Consider the following 19,459-nt stretch of genomic DNA (forward strand, 5'->3'; position numbering starts at 1 on the left):
ACTAACAAGTCAGGAAATGACAGATGTTGGTGAGGATGTGGAGAAAGGGGAACCCTCTTGCACAGCTGGTGGGAATCCGAGCTGGTACAGCCACTCTGGAAAACAGTATGGAGGGTCCTCAAAAAGTTAAAAATAGAGCTACCCTACGACCCAGCAATTTCACTAGGTATTTAGCCCAAAGATACAAATGTAGTGATCTGAAGGGGCACCTGCACCCCACTGTTTATAGCAGCAATGTCCACAATAGCCAAACTATGGAAAGAGCCCAGATGTCCATCGACAGATGAATAAAGATGTGGTGTATACATATACAATGGAATATTATTCAACCATCCAAAAAATGAAATCTTGCCATTTGCAACAACATGGATAGAACTAGAGGGTATTATGCTAAGCAAAGTAAGTCAATCAGAGAAAGACAATCATCATGATTTTACTCATGTGGGATTTAAGAAACAAAACAGAAGATCATAGGGGAAGGGAGGGAAAAAATAAAACAAGGTAAAATCAGAGAGGGAGACAAACCATAAGAGACTCAATCATAGGAAACAAACTGAAGGTTGCTGGAGGGGAGGCGGGTGGGGCGATGGGGTAATTGGGTGATGGACATTAAGGAGGGAATGTGATGTGATGAGCACCGGGTGTTATATACAACTGATGAATGACTGAACTCTACCTTTGAAACCAATAATAACACTACATGTTAACTGAATTTAAATAAAATAAAAAAAAAATTAAAAAAGCAAAAAAATACTGAGCCTTCTTTAGGCTGTATTTATATAGGCATATATTAACATGTTTCAAAAATAATATGAAATTCTTAAAATTCTGGTATGTTCTAGTATAATGTTATCAGTCATCATTTTAAAACGTACATCACAGGGCACCTGGGTGGCTCAGTTGGTTGGGCGACTGCCTTCGGCTCAGGTCGTGATCCTGGAGTCCCGGGATCGAGTCCCGCATCGGGCTCCCTGCTCGGCAGGGGGTCTGCTTCTCCATCTGACCCTCTTCCCTCTCGTGCTCTCTATCTCTCATTCTCTCTCTCTCAAATAAATAAATAAAAAAATCTTAAAAAAATAAATAAATAAAATAAAATAAAATAAAACGTACATCACAGGGACACCTGAGTGGCTCAGCCGGTTAAGCCTCTGCCTGCGTCTCCTTCGGCTCAGGTCATGATCCTGGGGTCCTGGGATCGAGTTCCACATCAGGCTTCTTGCTCAGCAGGGAGCCTGCTTGTCCCTCTGTTGGCAGCTACCCCTGCTTGTGCTCTCACTCTTTTTCTCTGACAAATAAATAAATAAAATCTTTTTAAAAAATAAAATAGGGACGCCTGGGTGGCTCAGTCATTAAGTGCCTGCCTTCGGCTCAGGTCATGATCCCAGGGTCCAAGGATTGAGTCCCACATTGGGCTCCCTGCTCAGCGGGGAGCCTGCTTCTCCCTCTGCCTGCTGCTCCCCCTGTTTGCGCTCTCTCTGACAAATAAATAAATAAAATCTTTAAAAATAAATAAAATGTACATCACAAAAAATAGCCAAATTTACTTGTTAATTCCATCAATTTTTTTTTTTGGTATGTGTATTTGAACTCTTACCAGATCTTTGTGGCCATTTTAATGTCTTTCATCATTTACAATTATTGTTTTACTCTGATGGTTTACAAAAAAATGTTCATCCTCAAAGAGATCCATGAAAAAGGAATTTGGTAAATACTCTAGAATATAGTTCTTGAAAACTTTAAGATCATAACACTGCACTGAGAATTTCTAAAACTCTAATGGAACACTGACTGCTTTAATGTTTTGTTTCCAGATTTAAAGGACCCCTTTTATCCCCTCCTCTTGTTTAAGTAATCTAATAACTTAGAGCAATCTCATAGTAAAGTGTATCTTTGCAACAAGGACCGAAACATTTACCTATTTTCCCCCACTTGATCCCTTCAGAATTCTGAAACTCTTTTAAATATTCTTGATTTTCATGACAATATATGTATTTCTGTAAGTTCAATGAGAATCTGTTCTCCTTGTAGCAGCATACCCTATGCACCTAGCCCCTACTTCCTTTGATCCACAGCTGATAAAAGGGAATATACTTCAGTTTTGCAAAAACATAATCAAATCCATAGAGAACAATCATACTTTGGTAGGACAATCTTTCCACAGTGCAGTCCTGGATGATGAAAGCATCAGATGTCAGAATCTGCAGCCTGGAGATTTCATCTATTGGAAAAGACATCTCCATAAAGAGTTTCTTCAAGGCCCTTATCAGATACTGTTAACCAACCCTTTAAACGTATCACATTTAAAGAACGCACCAAAAAGCCTGACTGGACCTGCACACCAACTGGTGTCCTGAAAGACTTCCAGGAGTTGAAGCATATAACAGATGAAGGAGACAGCTTTTCCAAGATGACCGAACCAGGCCTATACACTTTTTTCCTGCTGCTGCTTCTTACCTTATTTCTCGCTCTTTTTTTGGAAAGACAATGGTCTCACCCATATTCCTCAATCTACTACAAAAGGGGGAAACCTTTCTGACCGCTGGATCCATCACCAGAAACTCCAATCTGTTCATGATGTCAGAGATTCCTTGGTCTTATCTGTAGGCAATTTCCCCAATTTCCCCCCTGCACTCAAGAGTAATACAAATGGGCTAACTCCTTTTTGCAAGACTTTTAGAAAAGACCCCTTTAGTATGGGATGGTAGCTCACAGAATGTCATCCCAATTCTTCTGATCCCAACCAATGGGGCACCTGGGTGGCTCAGTCGGTTGGGTGTCTGCCTTCAGCTTGGGTTGGGATCTGGGATCGAGGCCCACATCAGGCTCCCTGCTCAGCGGGGAGTCTGCTTCTCCCTTTCCCTCCCGCTCTGCCTACTTGTGCTCTCTATCTCTCTGTCAAATAAATAAATAAAATCTTAAAAAAAAGAAAGAAAGAAAAGGTCAATCAGGATACTCCAGCTAATGCATGTATCAACAACCATACTGTAGCTGGAGTCCTCTGCGCTTCAACTGGTTTCATTTTTGTCTACAGTAGATGGCATTTCCCATGGGCACACACATGTTTAGAAAGCTGGCCAACTGGAGGTCAGTGCTTATTGGGACTTTTAACTGTCCCTGTCAACATCCATAATAAATCATAAACCTGATATTGATTCACCCCATTAAACCTCCACAGCTGCCTTTTTTTTTTTTAAAGATTTTATTTATTTATTCATGAGAGAGACAGAGGGAGAGAGAGAAAGAGGGGGAGGGAGGGAGGGAGAGAGAGAGAGAGAGAGAGAGAGAAGCAGAGGGAGAAGCAGACTCCCAAGGAGCAGGGAGCCCGATGCGGGACTCGATCCCAGGACCCTGGGATCATGACCTGAGCCAAAGGCAGACGCTTAACCATCTGAGCCACCCAGGCGCCCTCCACAGCTGCCTTAAAAAGGAGGACTATATGACTCCAGGTTTGCCTACCTAAGTAGAGCTTTCTCCTCAGGATGGAGTAAGAGCCAAGGAATGCATCATGAGAAATCTCTCCCCAACTTTAGGAGAGTCACAGCCAAAGCAATAGCAGCCCAACAATGATCCCCTGAATCACTGGCTAAAGTAGTTTTGGATAATGACATAGTCCCTGATTACCTACTTGCTGAACAAGGAGGCATTTGTGCAATAGCAAATACCACCTGTTGCACATGGATAAATGCCTCTGGAGAGGTAGAAATTCAATTACACAAGATCAGGAAACAAGCCCATTGGTTACAACAAATTTCAGCTAATGACCCCTGGTCTTTTGACCTATTTAGCTGGTTACCTTCAGGTTTGGGCTCTTGGTTTTCAGAGAAAGATCTTAATGTAAAGGGGAAAAAAATACAGAAACCTCATTTAAAATGGAGTCAGGAGGGCGCCTGGGTGGCTCAGTTGGTTAAGCGACTGCCTTCGGCTCAAGTCATGATCCTGGAGTCCCTGGATCAAGGCCCACGTTGGGCTCCCTGCTCAGCGGGGAGTCTGCTTCTCCCTCTAACCCTCCCCCCTCTCATGTGCACTCTCTCTCTCAAATAAATAAATAAAATCTTTAAAAAAAATAAAATAAAATAGTTTTTTTTTAAATGCATTATTTGTTCTTAGTATTTATTTATTTATTTTTTAAAGGTTTTATTTGAGAGAGAGAGACACAGCGAGAGAGGGAACACAAGCAGGGGGAGTGGGAGAGGGAGAAGCAGGCTTCCCGCAGAGCAGAGAGCCCGATGCGGGGCTCGACCCCAGGACCCCGGGACCATGACCAGAGCCGAAGGCAGACAGACACCCAACGACTGAGCCACCCAGGCGCCCCTAAAATAAAAGTTTAAAAAAAAATGGAGTCAGGAGGACAGAAGGGGGTGCTCTCATGCCATACCATTCACTATAGCCCTTCGCAGACCCACCCTGCAGAGACTTACCCTGCGTTCCTAACAGGGAGAAGCCAGAAGGATGAAGGAAAATTTCTTCCTTGCCTAACAACAGCGCAGCCAATAAAAGACTGTCACAACTCAGCCAACAACAAGTCACTATGCTTTCAAACTCCCAGTTTACTCCAATGGACTTTTTGTTTATAAAAGCCCCTCCCAATTTCCCTTCCTCTGTAAATGAGAATTTCTCTCATTTGTTCTCCAGACTTGCCTATGGTTTATGATGGCTTGCCTATCCCGATCTGCTATTCTGAATAAACACATTTTGCTGGTGAAATAACTGGCTGTTTTATTTTCAAGGTTGACTTTATTCTAAAAGTGACCAAATAAACCTACAAAAGTAGGTTTGAGTTTTCTGAAAATTAAAATTTTTACTGTGATAAACTATACATGTCATAAAACTGGCCATTTGTAAGTGTACAACTCAGTGGAAATAAGTACATACACAATGTTTTTAAGGAAGTTACTCTGATTTACATTTAAAGTTTATTCTGATAATGTAAAGGATGGACTGGAGGAGAGGTTCAAGAACAGAGATTAGAAGGAACAGAGCAATGTAAAAGATTTAAACCTAATTTACTGCTAGACTGTAAGCAAGAAGAGAACAGAGATAATATCTGATTTATTAACAACTATGTCCTCCAGGACCTAGCTCCGTGCCTGGCACACAATGAGCATCTGTTAAATGGAAAGTGATCTTTAAGTTTCTATAATTCTGAGAATGGAAGGCATGCATTCCCCATAGCATGTAACATCTTAACGATGATTAAAAACACTTTTTTGTAACATAGCATAATAAAGCGTTAACAGTAAAGGGTAAAAATGAATGCTAGGAATAAGATTAGACATAGGATGGTAGAAGCAGGACTATAAAATTAACCCATGCAGAAGAGTTTGGACTTCATCTCAAAGACAAGTCTATTAGGGTGTCTGGACATGGTTTTATGCAATCTCACAATGGCACGATGGGTTAACAGTACTGCTTATTGTAAGTTAATTTAAAGAAAAAAAATTTTAGAATGAATCATGCAATATTTATCCTTTAGTGACTGGCTTATTTCACTCAGCATGTCATCAAGATTCACCCATGTTGTAGCATGTATCAGAATTTCCTTCCTTTTTAAGGCTGAATAATATTTCATTGTATATATATAAAACATTTTGTTTACCCGCTCATCCAAAAACGGACACTTGGGTTGCTTCCATCTTTTGACTAATGTGAATGCTACTATGAACATGGTTACAAATGAGCTGGTTTTAATTTTATAAAATGTATTTTTAAAAGAAAAGGGGGGGGCACCTGGGTGGCTCAGTCAGTTGAGCGTCTGCCTTTGGCTCAGGTCATGACCCCAGGGTCCTGGGATTGAGCCTTGCATCCAGCTTCCTGCTCAGCAGGGAGCCTGCTTCTCCCTCTCCCTCTGTGGCTCCCCCTGCTTGTACTCTCTCACTTCCTGTCTGTCAAATAAAGAAATAAAATCTTTAGGGGCGCCTGGGTGGCTCATTAGCTAAGCATCTACCTTTGGCTCAGGTCATGATCCCAGGGTCCTGGAATTGAGCCCCGCATCAGGCTCCCTGCTCTGCGGGAAGCCTGCTTCTCCCTCTCCTGCTCCTCCTGCTTGTGTTCGCTCTCTGGCTGTCTCTCTCTCTGTCAAATAAATGAATCTTTAAATAAATAAATAAATAAAACCTTTAAAAAATAAAAAAAACTTTAAAAAGAAAAAAATAACAGAAACAGAAAACCCTAAGCAATTCTAAACATCTAAAAGTACGGGTTCTCAGAAAATCTTAATCATCCAAGTTAGAAGGTAGAAACTAAATGGAAAAGTGGTAATTGACCTAATAGGTTCTATAAAAAACAATTTTAAACTGACAATAGAGAAAGCTGAGAAAAAATCTGATTTGTGCCAGAGAACCCCCTTAATGGCTCAGGAACTGCTGGCACCAAGTGTATCTAGAAATAAGGATAAAGGTGGTGATAAAAACAAAAGTCTGTTTAAAAGGTAGACTGACACCCTCTCACATTCCCTCCACTGTTCCACACAGTGGAACAGGTCCCTCTCCCACCTCACCAGAAGATTAGAGGATTATACCATGAAAAAGGAAAAGAGGGAGGAGCCTGGGTGGCTCAGTCATTAAGCATCCAACTCTTTGATTTCAGCTCAGGTCATGATCTCTGGGTCATGGGATCAAGCCCCACACTGTCTCCACGTTTTTGAGATGAAGTCCAAACTATTCTGCATGGGTTAATTTCATTTAAAAAACAAAAAATTGAATGGGAAAGCTGTTTTCATATGTACTAATAATATGAAAAGATCCCTATGATATATTAGCAAAAAAAGGTGTGGAGTGTAAGTCTGATACATCTTATGTAAGAGAGAATAAGAAATTATATTCATATTTGCTTGTGTTTGCATAAAGAAATCCCAGAATATACACAAGAAAACAATATATATAATTACTAAAGGAGGAGGGGGTGGAGTGGGGAATGGAGTCACAGGAACAGGGGTGGTAGTTAAGTTTTCTAAACGCATCTTTTTATGTTTGTATTACCTATTAAAAATAAAGTTAGAGGGCACCTGGGTGGCTCAGTTGGTTAACTGTCTGCCTTCAGCTCAGGTCATGATCTCAGGGTCCTGAGATGGAGGCCCATGGGTTCCCTGCTCAGTGGGGAATCTGCTTGTCCCTCTCTCTCTGCCTCCACACCCCAACTCCTGGGCACGTGAGCACACCCTCTCTCTCAAACAAATAAATAAAATCTTAAGAAAATAATAAAGTTAGGGGTGCCTGGGTGGCTCAGTTGTTTTGAGCATCCAACTCTTGATTTTAGCTGAGGTCATGATCTCAGGATCATGGGATCAAGTCCTGCGACAGGCTCCCCACTCAGCCAGGAGTCAGCTTCTCTCACTCTCCCTCTGCCCCTCCGTGTGTGCTTGCGTGCTCGCTCTTCTCTCTCTCAAGTAAATAAATAAATCTTCTAATAAATAAAATTAGAGGGGGAAAAAGTGGTCCAGTTTTAAAGCCCTAAGAGAAATGGATTAGATTGACTCCAACTCTGGAATGCTCTCATTCAAGAATTTCAGCTAAAAATTGGTTAGTCATTTATAATGATTTATAATGTGTCTTCCCTGGAACTCCATGCTCTCATCACTTCTTTATACCTTTTAACTCTATTTTTCTAAGTAACTATATTTATCACATATATTGTTTTAGGTATTATATATTTCTTTCCCTATAAGATGTAAATTTCTTAAACTAATGCTCTACCAAATCACTTGACAGCATAGCAGTTTTACAAAAACATTTGTTAAACTAGGGACGCCTGGGTGGCTAAGTCAATTAGGCATCTGCCTTCAGCTCAGGTCATGATCCCAGGGTCCAGGATGGAGTCTGCAGTCAGGCTCCTTGCTCAGTGGGGAGCCTGCTGCTCCCCCTGCTTGCACGCTCTCTCTCTGTCTGACAAATAAAATCTAAGGGGGAAAAAAAGAATAAATATTTTATTTAAAAAAAATTTGTTAGGGGCGCCTGGGTGGCTCAGTCGTTAAGCGTCTGCCTTCGGCTCAGGTCATGATCCCAGGGTCCTGGGATTGAGCCCCACATCGGGCTCCCTGCTTCACAGGAAGCCTCCTTCTCCCTCTCCCACTCCCCCTGCTTGTGTTCCTTCTCTCGCTGTCTCTGTCAAATAAATAAAATATTTTTAAAAAATAAAATAAAAATTTAAAAAATTTGTTAAACTAGTTACCAAGAACTTCCCATGTGCCAGGCACTCTTCTAAATGCTTCACATTTATTAACTAATTTAATCTTCACAATAACTCTATATGATAGTTCCTATTACCTTTATTTTATAAATAAGGAAATTGAAGCATAGAGAACTCAAATCTGTCCAAAGTCAACGGCCAGTGCTAAAATATAAAACCCAGACTATGTGCTCTTAATCACTAGCTCTACTGTTTAGTTTTAAGACTCCAAAACCAAGTATGGAAAACATTCTTGATTGTCCTAACCTGCAACATGAAGCTCCATGGTACAAATGGCTTAATATCACCTAACAACAGTTCTTAAAGTGTGGTCCACGGACTGCCAGGATTCCCAGGACCCTTCAGTGGGGGGTCAAACCATTTTTATAATACTAAGATGTTATTTGGCCGGGTGCCTGGGTGGCTCAGTCATTAAATGTCTGCCTTCAGTTCGGGTCATGATCCCAGGGTTCTGGGATCGAGCCCCACGTCGGGCTCCCTGCTCGGCGCAAGGCCTGCTTCTCCCTCTCCCACTCACCCTGCTTGTGTTCCTGCTCTCACCCTCTCTCTGTCAAATAAATAAACAAAATCTTAAAAAAAAAAGTAATTTGGCTTTTTTTCACTCTCATTCTCTCATGAGTATACAGTGGTGTTTCTAGAGTCTATACGATATGTGATATTACAACTGATTGAATGTAGAAGGATCTATGAGAATCCAGGTGTCTTCTAGTAAGTCAAAGACATTAAAGAGATCTGCAGGGGCGCCTGGGTGCTCAGTCAGTTAAGCATCTGCCTCCAGCTCAGGTCATGGTCCCGGGGTCTGGGGACTCTGCTCAGTGGGAGCCTGCTTCTCCCTCTCCCTGCCATTCCCCCTGCTTGTACCCTCTCTCTCTGTCAATTAAATAAATAAAATCTTAAAACAAAACAAAACTTAAAAAAAAAGATTGTAAATATGTAAAGCAATGCCACTTTCACTAAATTTTTGTTTGGAAAATCGTTCTTTCATGTAATGGATTTAATACTATTATTTTTAAATGAATTAAAAAATTTTAAATGTTCACTTTCAATACAGTAAATATTGATATAAACCATACAAATAGAGCTCTTTAGGGGCCTCAACAATTTGTAAAAGCATAACAGGTAACGGTATCTTGGGAAGAAAAAGTTAAAATCGCTCATCTAGCCAATCTAAAATGTTCAGTACTCCTGGTTTCTGATGGTAAGACACATTTTCCCTACCTACCATGTTTTAATTCAAAAGAACTGATGTAAAAAGGGTACCATAGAGTGAAAAACAGTACTAGGCCAGGTATGTGCTTCTACCTGAGATTACATTTCCTAATTTGTAAATCTATTTTGTAACATTTGTTTGTAGTAATATCTTCTACTATAAACCATGAATGGCATTCCTAAAAGTGCCTCTGCATTTCAAGACAGTAGCCAGAGGTAGCAACAAAAGAGACTTCTCAAGGAAACTTCAGATTTAAACTATATACTTCAGGGGCATCTGGGTGGCTCAGTCATTAAGCGTCTGCCTTCGGCTCAGGTCATGAGCCCAGAGTCCTGGGATGGAGCCCCGCATCACATAGGACTCCCTGCTCTGCGGGAAACCTGCTTCTCCCTCCCCCACTCTCCCTGCTTGTGTTCCCTCTCGCTGTCTCTCTCTCTCTCTCTCTAATAAATAAATAAAATCTTAAAAAAAAAACAACTGTATACTTCAACACCCCTTTATTAAACCAGGTATACTACTGAAATATAAAGAAACCCTAAGAATTTGTAAAAAGATTACCAAGACTGATGTCATTAACGCAGTCTAAAGCTTCATATACTGAAACTCATCTTTGTTACAAAGACAGAACCTTAATTTTTGATAAGCTAAAGAGAAGTCTACTAAACTCCCAATCAGTTCCTTGAACACGTCTTTAACGTCATTTGACATATTTTTAGGTGCTATAGTAATAAAAAATAATTTAACAATATCTTTAAACAAAACTAATTTTGCTCAACTCAAAAAAAAAAAGTACAAAATCCTGGTTCTATTTTTTTAAGCAAAATGGAAAGAGCTATAAATTATTGGGTTCCCTGCCCCCTCTAGTATCTAGAGTATCCCTGCATACAATCAAATAATGTAAATATAAAATGTTATTGTTAAACTATTAATAGCATAAGGGTAAAAACATAGATTCCACCACAGCAAAGACTGATAAAGACTACCAGCTTTGGTTCCTAGTAGATTCAACCACCACTCATTTACAAAAATATTTCTGAGCACCTACTATGAGCCTGGTATGCTAGGCACTGGGGATACAATAAACAAAAAAATAAGTTTTAATCTTCATGGGACTTGCATTCTGCTGTAAGACAAACACACAAACACACACACATGTAAGAATTATAAATGTGGTAAATGCTTTGCCACAGATTAGTTTTTGAAAGCTGAATTGTGGAATTCTAAAACCTAAAAATAAATAATTCATGAAGAGTTACATCAAGATGACATGGGTTCTACAGATCTTTACTAATGCATAAGAAAACTACAGACACTGCCCATGAAAACAAAGATCAATCTTTCATTGTCAAAGCTAGCAGATGGCATTACTTGGCAATATAGTAGCCTTAAAAGATAATTGACCTTACAGTTCGAGTTAAAAAGCATGTAAACACAATCCTTAAAAAAACCTCTAAGAGGAGCCTAAAGAGGCACAACTAAATGTAATGTGGTATCCTGAATTGAATGCTAAAACAACAAAAAAAAGATAAAAACTAAGGAAATTTGAATAAACTATGGACTTTAGTCAATAACAACATATCAATATTGGCTCACTCATTATAACAAATGTAACATACTAATGTAAGATGTTAAGAATACTGAGGAATGCTGGGGAAACTGGGTGGGGCTGTGTGGGAATCCTCTGCACCATCTTCTCAATTTTCTCTAAACCTAAAACTCATTCTAAAAAATAAAGTCCATTAAAAAAAAAATCTAACATAACTTCAGGGGGGGCGGGAGGGGGGAGACGGGGGGTGTTGTCAAGACTTAAAGAAATGAGAAGCCACCAAACTCTGCAATGTGAATTAAAACATAAATACTCAAAGAATTCAAAGGAAACCTGCAGATACTAAAGTTATGATCACTACTCATACTAAAATCTTCCTAGGACAGGGGCACCTGGGTGGCTGTCGTTAAGCGTCTGCCTTTGGCTCAGGTCATGGTCCCAGGGTCCTGGGATGGAGCCTCGCATTGGGCTCCCTGCTCCGCGGGAAGCCTGCTTCTCCCTCTCCCACTACCCCTGCTTGTTGTCCCCTCTCTCGCTGTGTCTCTCTCTATCAAATAAACAAATAAAATCTTTAAAAAATAATAATAATAAAATCTTCCTAGGACAGAGATTAATGGATTTGTCATGCAAACTAAATAGCTCTGCATCATAACATAAGGCCAGCAAGAACATCCCTAGAGTGTACAATAAGCACTTTAGATCCTATTTATCAATAATGACCAATACACTGTATTTTATGCGTGGCATTGTCCTGAAATTGCCATAAAATACCTAGACTGGGATCACCCTCATAGGTCTTACCAAGTTACGTCAAGAAACAAGCTTATACTTGCTTCAGGAAAATTCATAAGCAAAGAAGAGACTATATTTTTCCTTGGTAGGGAGGGAGGATGTAAATATTATATATTGAAAAGAGAAAAATGATTTCTCAGCTCCAACTGGAAGCAATTTTGCAACTAATGTTAACCTATTTTAATGCCATATATATTAGTATAAACAGTTCAAGGCAGTAGTAAAAGCTCTGAATTTATAAGTTACCTGCTTTCCAATCAAAAGAAATTGTCTTCTCTACAGCCTAACCTAAGGTACCTAGCAGTTAACTCAGTGTCTGATGACTTGGGAAGAACTAACCTCTCAACGTCTGAATTTTAAAGAGGGTCATGAGAAGTGTGAGAAAAACAAAGGAGGACGATAATCTCTACATTGCCCAGCGCCAACTTTCATAATTCAGCATAAAACTGGAATCATCACAAGAAACGATTTTAGAGAAAACCATCACAAAACTAGGATCTTGTATATAATACAAAGTAAGCAACATCAGAAGCCTGACCAGGTAAGATCATTCCAATCATCACATACTATGGAATATTAAGCAAAAAGGGTCATTTAGCCAAACCGGTATTACATACTGAAATCTAATTTAAGATAACTAGATGATCAATCTATTCTACTCTACTCCATTACTCTCTCGCCCCAAAGGAAATCCTACAAAACAAAGATGTTCGTTATTCTCAGGCCTTCTCTCACAGGAATCCTAAATATACAATTGTAAAACACTAAGAAAAGGAATAATTAACATTTCTTCAATAATTCCTGTTTGCACCACCATAAAGAAAATTAGACACTGCTTCATGTTGAAAAGAGAAAAAGGAGAGGTGAGATGTGAAAAATTCCAAGTAAAACGATCATGACATAGCATCTGGCAGAGATCGGGAAAGCATCAACAGTGCCACAAGAATTGTCAGGGATCAAAGTCATGAGAAGAAAATGAGGTTTTCCGATAAGCCACAAGCCTAACCCAAGAAGCAAAAATCGCCACTGCCGCCGCCACCCCTTACTCCCCAACCGCTCCATCCTCAAGTCGCCTCCAATAGACATATACCCTCCATAACCCAAACTAATTCCCCACCCACGTGAAAACAATCCAAGAATTTCTACGACCCCCCGACTTCCCACCTCCCACAAGATCCGCACTTCCCAAGGCCAAGCCTCTAGGGAAAACAACGCCCTAATCCCCCCACCCTCCTTGTCCAAGGTTGAAGACGGTCGGTTCCCCGGAGTGGGGCTTCCCGAGGTGGGCCTTCTTAGAGCTGACGAACTGGGATAAAAGCCAAGAATAAGGGTGGGGCTCCAGAAAGGGGGGCTACGGTTGGTGAGACGACGGGACCAGAGGAAGAAAGGGATGGACAGCAGGCTGGGGCTGGGTGGAGTGAGGACTGGCGGGGGGGGGGGGGGGGGGGAGAGGCCCGGGCTGTGGGAAAAGGAGACGTCGGAACCGGGGACGGAAGGATCAAAATCTGTACGACGGATCAAGACGAAAAGGAGCTGGTGGCTAAGAGGGGTCGGCAAACACCAGGCAGGGCTGTGGACTAGCACGGAGTGCGAACGCGAGGCGGGTAGACAGCCTTCGCGGACAGAAGGCCCGCACTGGGGGCGGTGCGGGGAAGCCGAGGCCAGCTGCCAGGAGTGGGGGAGCCGCGCACTCACCGCTCTGCTCCCCCAGGAACACCAGCTTGAATTTCCTCAGCGGATTCCCGAAGTCTCCGCCCGCGGACATGATGGAGCCGGAGGAGCTGCCGCCGCCTCAGCCCAGAAACCTCTCGGACCGACGCTGCTCCAACCGGTTGACGAAAAAGGCGAGAGGAAGGACCGGTGCCGAGCTTTCTCGGACCCTCTAGGGCCCGGCGGCGGAGCAAGGCTGCAGGGCAGGACTCCTCCCTACAGACAGGCAGCGGTCGCCGCCGCCTCCCCGCAGAGTCGCCTAGCACCAAGCGAGGCCCGCGGCTGGGAAAGGGAGGATGGCGGTGTCGGAAGCAGCCAGGGGTGTGCTCGAGGTTCCCGAGGCTAGCGCCGTTCCCCTCTCAGCACCCGGCACCGAGACTGGGGTGAGAGAAGCGGAGGGTGGCGGAACTGGAGCCGCAGACGCGTCTGGGACCTCTCACGCGCAGCGCCCCAGCTCCCACAGCTGCCGCCGCCGCAGCCCAACCTGCTGAGTGCGCGAGCCTCTGGCGCGGCGCGCGGCGAGCCCGGGCGCGAGCGTGCCCCTCGCCGGCCGCCGGCGTGCGTGCGTGCGTGCGCGCGTGCGCGCCACAGGCCGGCGCCTTCCTGGTTTAGCTTGCTCTCCCGGCTCCTCCGGCGCAACACAGACCAGGGCAGGTTAGGTTGCCACGCGAGTCGGGAGAAACAAGGAGGAGGCGGGGCGGAACCCTGGGAAGGGCTGTGGGTGGAATAAGGAGCACTTGCGTCACTTACGTGAGAACCAATCGGAGGAAGCCAAGGGCGGGCGGGGATGGCAGTGAGGTGGCAGTGCGAGAGCGCGCGCGGCACTTGCGCGGCGGAAAGTGTCGCACTGTGACTGCCATGCCAAGTGTGGCACGTCGCAGCCGGAGGAGAGGGGAGGAGAAGGGAAAGGAGTGGGGAAGGAGGCGGGGCTGGCACGTAGGTTGAATTGACCCCAGCACTGTGAGGGTGTGGTCCGATAGCCCTAAGGTGTGTACGCTGTTCCTCCTCTCCAAAGCCCTCAGCCCTTTTTCTCGGTCTCCTTAAATCCGCCCTTCACCCGTGCACTAACCCACCTACTCCATCTTTTTTCTTATCATAATTCCTCACACGATATCTTACTAGGTACATTGTCCACTGTTGCTCCCAGGAGTTTCATAACTACCCTACATTTTTGCAGAGAGGAAATCGAAGCTCAGAGGAAGGAAATGACTTAGAAAATCCACAAAGCCATAAAGTGGAACCTAGGTTTTGTCTTTTCCCCCATTGAACCTCGGCAACCTCTTTATTGGATAAGCCCATCCACTTCCCTGATCTGATCTTTCTAGGTTATCAGCCTTTGTTACTCTGATGTAGACAATTGTAGGTGACGCCCATCTTCCACTGTGCAAGAAAAGGATTTAGACATCATGTAAACCAAACCCTTCATTTCACAGATGGTGAAACTGAGGCCCAAGTAGCTATGCAAAAAGGTCACACAACAAAGTAGAGGTAGACGCCTGACCTTGAGCCCAAATGTGGGGGGAGAGGATATTTTAAAGATCACCTTTTCCTCCTAGAGTGGGGCTTCTGAATCTCTTATCGGTGGACCTCCCTTAAATTAGACATCTGAAGCATGTGCATTTTTCTGTGAAGAGGATCCATACTTTCATCAGATTTTTAACCTAGTTTATGACCCAAAAAATGAAGGTTATGTCACAGCCAAGAGGAACCGAAGGAGACATGGCAACTAAGTGTAATGTAGATATAAACATGAAAACTCAGTGTTGGTTTTAAGCTGAATGGGATCCTAGAAGAGAAAAAAGACTTTAGGAAAAAAAAAAAAACCTGAATCAATATGGACATTAGTAATTATAGTGTATCAATATTGGTTCATTAATTGTAACAAATGTATCATACTAACATTAGTAATAAAGGTAACTGGGGAAGAAGAGGTTATGTGCGGACTCAATTTTTCTGTAAATTTAAAATTTAAAGTAAAATTTACAGAAAATTTAAAATCTAAAACTTTTTAAAAATAAACTATATTAATAAAAGATAAATAAAAGATTAAGAATCACCAAATTAGAGAATTCGGCATCCACACCTCACCATACTATGGGACAGCATCCAAAAAAGTAAGTCTGTCCTTGAGGAGGACCCTTCAAAAAACCAGTATCAATAAAAAGTGGGGGGTGACAACCTGGCTGGCTCAGTTGGTAGAGCATGTGACTCTTGATCTCAGGGTTGTGAGTTAAAGCCCCATGTTAGGAGTAGAGATTACTTAAAAAAAACTGTCAAAAATACTTCTGGGGTGCCTGGGTGGCTCAATTGGTTAAACATCTGACTCCTGATTTCAGCTCCGTTCATGATCTTAGGGCTGTGGGATCAGTCAGCTTCAGGCTCTGCACTGGGCATGATGAGGCCTGCTTGGGATTCTTTCTCCCTCTCCTTCTACCCTTCCCCCCTGCTCATGAGCCCAAGCTCCCGCTCTCTCTCTCAAAAACAAAAAAAACAAAAACAAAAAAAACTCCCAAGTTAATGATAAAATAAATCCTTACATTTGTGTATAGTGTCTTACCATTCACACAACACATTGATATACATGTGCTTATTATCTGGGAGTTATTATTTACTTAGCTATAGAAATGGCAGGATCAAGCAAGTGCCTTCTCAAACCCAGGGATGAATTGCGGAACTAGAATTAAGGAGAGGAATAAATTAAAGGGAGCTTTCTCATGAAAACTTAAAATACTATCCATTCTAGCCTATCAAGACAATAGTTATATCCCCAAACCTCCTTCTCTATCAAAATTTACTCACTTCTGTTTCCTCTCAACCAAGTAGCAAAAGGATTTTGGAACATGTATTTAAAATGAACAAAAAGAAAAAAATAAACAAGAAATGAAATAAAATGGTAAAAACCTGAGTCATGACATGGACATTTGTGTGTATGTGTGGGGTTTTTTTTAGTATTTTATTTTATTTATTTATTTGACAGAGCAAGAAAGAGCACAAGGAGGGGGAGCAGCAGAGGGAGAAGCAGGCTCCCCGCTGAGCAAGGAGCCCCATGTGGGACTCAATCCCAGGACCCTGGGATCATGATCCAAGCCAAAGGCAGTCACTTAACCAACTGCGTCACCCAGCTGTCCCTTAATATTTGATTTTAAAAGTAGCTTGTCAGGTCTGATTAGGCCCTCCCCACCAGTAACTCAAAACCCTGCCACATACAAAGAGCAGCCCATACCAAGAGAATATTTAAAAAGAAAACCTCTTGTAAACATAAGTAAAAACCTGATGTATACCAGGTTTTCATTATATTTCCTGAAATAGCTTTTAAAGTAACATCTGAGGATTGGAGCTATAATTACTTTGTACTTCCTCCAGAACTTTATGAATCAATTCCTCCCTGTTGCTTTGGTCTCTGTAGTCACTTAGACAGGTGATGCTTTTCCTATCATTTTGAAGAGAAGTGTGGTATAATCCACCTCTTACCTCAGATATTTTAATGTTTTAAGCTAGCATTTTTCATTGACACAGATATAGCCTCACTCACATTTACCCAGTATTCTGTATAAGTCATGTTTTGCCTTCAGAGATCTAATGGTCTAAAAAGTGTATATTAAATGCTCTAGGGTTCAACAAATGGAGAAATTACTTAGGGGAAGGAGGAGTTAAAGAGGCCTTTTTCAAAAGCACTTTCACTTCCGTGGTTTCCTATACACTATTCTCTTTACCTTGAACACTTTCCCCTCCCTTTCTCTCTCCAATTCCTACTCATTCCTAGGTATCATCTTTAAAAAGTCTTCAAGGAGACTTCTCTGTCTGTCTGCTTCTATCCCCACCGATAGTGTCAATACCCCTGCCTGTCCTCTGCTTGTACCTTATTCTTCCTCATCACTTAATTGTTATTGTTAATTGTCAGTGTTCCCCACCTGACTGTAAGCTCCATGAGGTCAGAGCTCATGTTTTGTATTTCCAACAATTGCAGAGTCCTTGACATAGTAAGCATGCAACAGATACTTGCTGAACAAATGAAATAAATGGGAGGCATTATTTTTTAGCTTTCATCAAAGGATGAATGAGATGTGGGCATGTGAAGATGGAAGGGTAAGAGCATTTTGGAGAAAGAGAACATCACTTAAAATCACATTATGTAAATTGATACATTTCTTAACACCACTTATGAAAAAGATGCTCAGAACAGACTTGTGACTAAAAATTGAGAGAGGACAGCTTTGGCAACTCCAAATCAAAAGTATCTAGAACAGTTTTCGTTAATCAATTTAAAAGGGATTGTTAATTTGAAGCCCATGAGATTTCCAGGAAGCTACCCCACAGAAATTGTAATATGGTTATAGCTTGTTGTTCTACCCAGAGAGACACAAGCTTCTCTAGGGAGGACTGAGATTTCATCTTATTCCGTGTCAGACACTGTTGGTTGCCTACCTAACAACACACACACAACACACCCCCACACACACATCTCCACAATATATATTGGAAATGACAGATAATTTTCTAGCTTCCCTTCAGCTAAGCTAAAGACACCCAACTTGATTTGAGTCAGAAGGAAATGTGCCAGAGACTTCTGAGATAAAGTTTCTTCCCTGATGAAAAGAGGTAGATGAGGGAAAACTGCCATTCTTCCACCATCAGATGTGGTTATATGAGGACATGGTATCTAGAGCTAAGGCATCTTATGAATACTGACATATAATCCTTAAGAAAAAGCCAACCCGTTGATGATGGCTAAGCTAAAATACACCATTGAGCCACTGTACCAATCCTGGAAATGGCCTTCCTCTGGATTTGTTTTTAGCAAAATAATAAATACCTTTGTACTTAATAATGTCTTCATATGTCTCTGTCATTGTTACTTGCCGCTGAAAGCATCTGACGTTCTCGTCTTTAGATCTCTTTAAACATCTCACACAATCCCCTGAACGTTAGTTACTCAATACTGTGTGTGTGTATACATAATATAGTAATAGTTATCAAACTGGAACTGCCTTTTTCTGTTTACTACTCCCCAAAAAGGATTTATTACTCTTAGAGAGGCAGGAAATCAATAGAAGGAGAAAACTGCCCAGGTAAAAGGATTGGAATCATATTGCTTATATTTGAAGCAAATAATAGCTCTGGCAGGAATTCAAGTTCCATCAAACGTGAAGCCCTTCTAACCCATTCTGCAGGTTATTATAATCATCACTGCTAAAAATAGTAGTGGATCAATATAGAAAGCATAAAAATGACAAATGCTCAATAATTCAAGGTGACCAATTAAATGAACACAATTAAAACAAGGTATGTTTAAGCAAGTCTCATTTTTAAAAGACGAAAAAAGAAAGAGGCGGAGGGAAGCATCATGTCAGTTTTCCAAATACCCTGACCTACAAAGATGTGCCATGGGAGAAGTATAAAGGTTATTCAATCAAGGTGGAGGAGAAGATGGTAAAACCTCAATGGAATTGTCCTTCCTGTGATTATAGCCAATTCATAAGCCAAGTCAGAAGATATTTTTGCTACCAATTAATCTACAGAATCTATTTTTGATGATTCCATTTTGTTCCGTTCATATGAATCATGGTCCTCATTATGAATAATGCGATTTCTCAGAGCCTTAGATGTGGGGTGCTACTTCCAGGCTTTGAAATTGCAGCGGGGGAAGAGGTTACTTCTTTCTATGCCAGTGCAGAATGTGTAATACCTGAAACATTGCTGGAGCTCTCCTCTCCCTGGTACTGTCTCCCCGACGAGTAATAAAGTCTCCTCCAAGATGTACAGAAGAATGAATCATTCCACTTGCCACTAAGAGAGAATCACTCTCAGAGTAGAAGAGAATGACTGCTTCTCCTGCTGTTTATGTAAAGAGCAGAGCATCTTAGAACAGAAAAGTGGGACCAATACTGTTTGCACTGAAAGGCCAACAGATTGTACAGCCAAATTGTAACTTGCCTAAGATGCCAGGAGAAACCATCTTTTCATGAGAATTTCTTCAGATTTTTGAATAGTGCAATGTGACCAGGACTTTATTTCTA

The 19,459-nt window shown here is 41.8% G+C and overlaps 1 protein-coding gene across 2 annotated transcripts in view; it reads right to left on the reverse strand.

Annotated features, from left to right (window-relative positions):
• Positions 1 to 14,051, reverse strand: part of RAB6A (RAB6A, member RAS oncogene family) — a 69,265-nt gene extending 55,214 nt beyond the window's left edge. Inside the window, exon 1 of one of the 2 annotated variants that reach the window (XM_025848394.2) lies at positions 13,428 to 14,051. In XM_025848394.2, coding sequence (XP_025704179.1) covers positions 13,428 to 13,497 — 70 coding nt within the window. In that variant the 5' untranslated portion in view covers positions 13,498 to 14,051. The remainder of the gene's footprint in view (positions 1 to 13,427) is intronic. The other variant, XM_025848393.2, reaches the window with a different exon arrangement.
• Positions 14,052 to 19,459: the final 5,408 nt, after the last annotated feature.

The sequence above is a fragment of the Callorhinus ursinus genome, unplaced genomic scaffold (assembly GCF_003265705.2).
Source record: "Callorhinus ursinus isolate GAN/ISIS: 27379988/994484 unplaced genomic scaffold, GSC_fseal_2.0 scaffold35, whole genome shotgun sequence".
NCBI classification, from domain to species: Eukaryota; Metazoa; Chordata; class Mammalia; order Carnivora; family Otariidae; genus Callorhinus; species Callorhinus ursinus.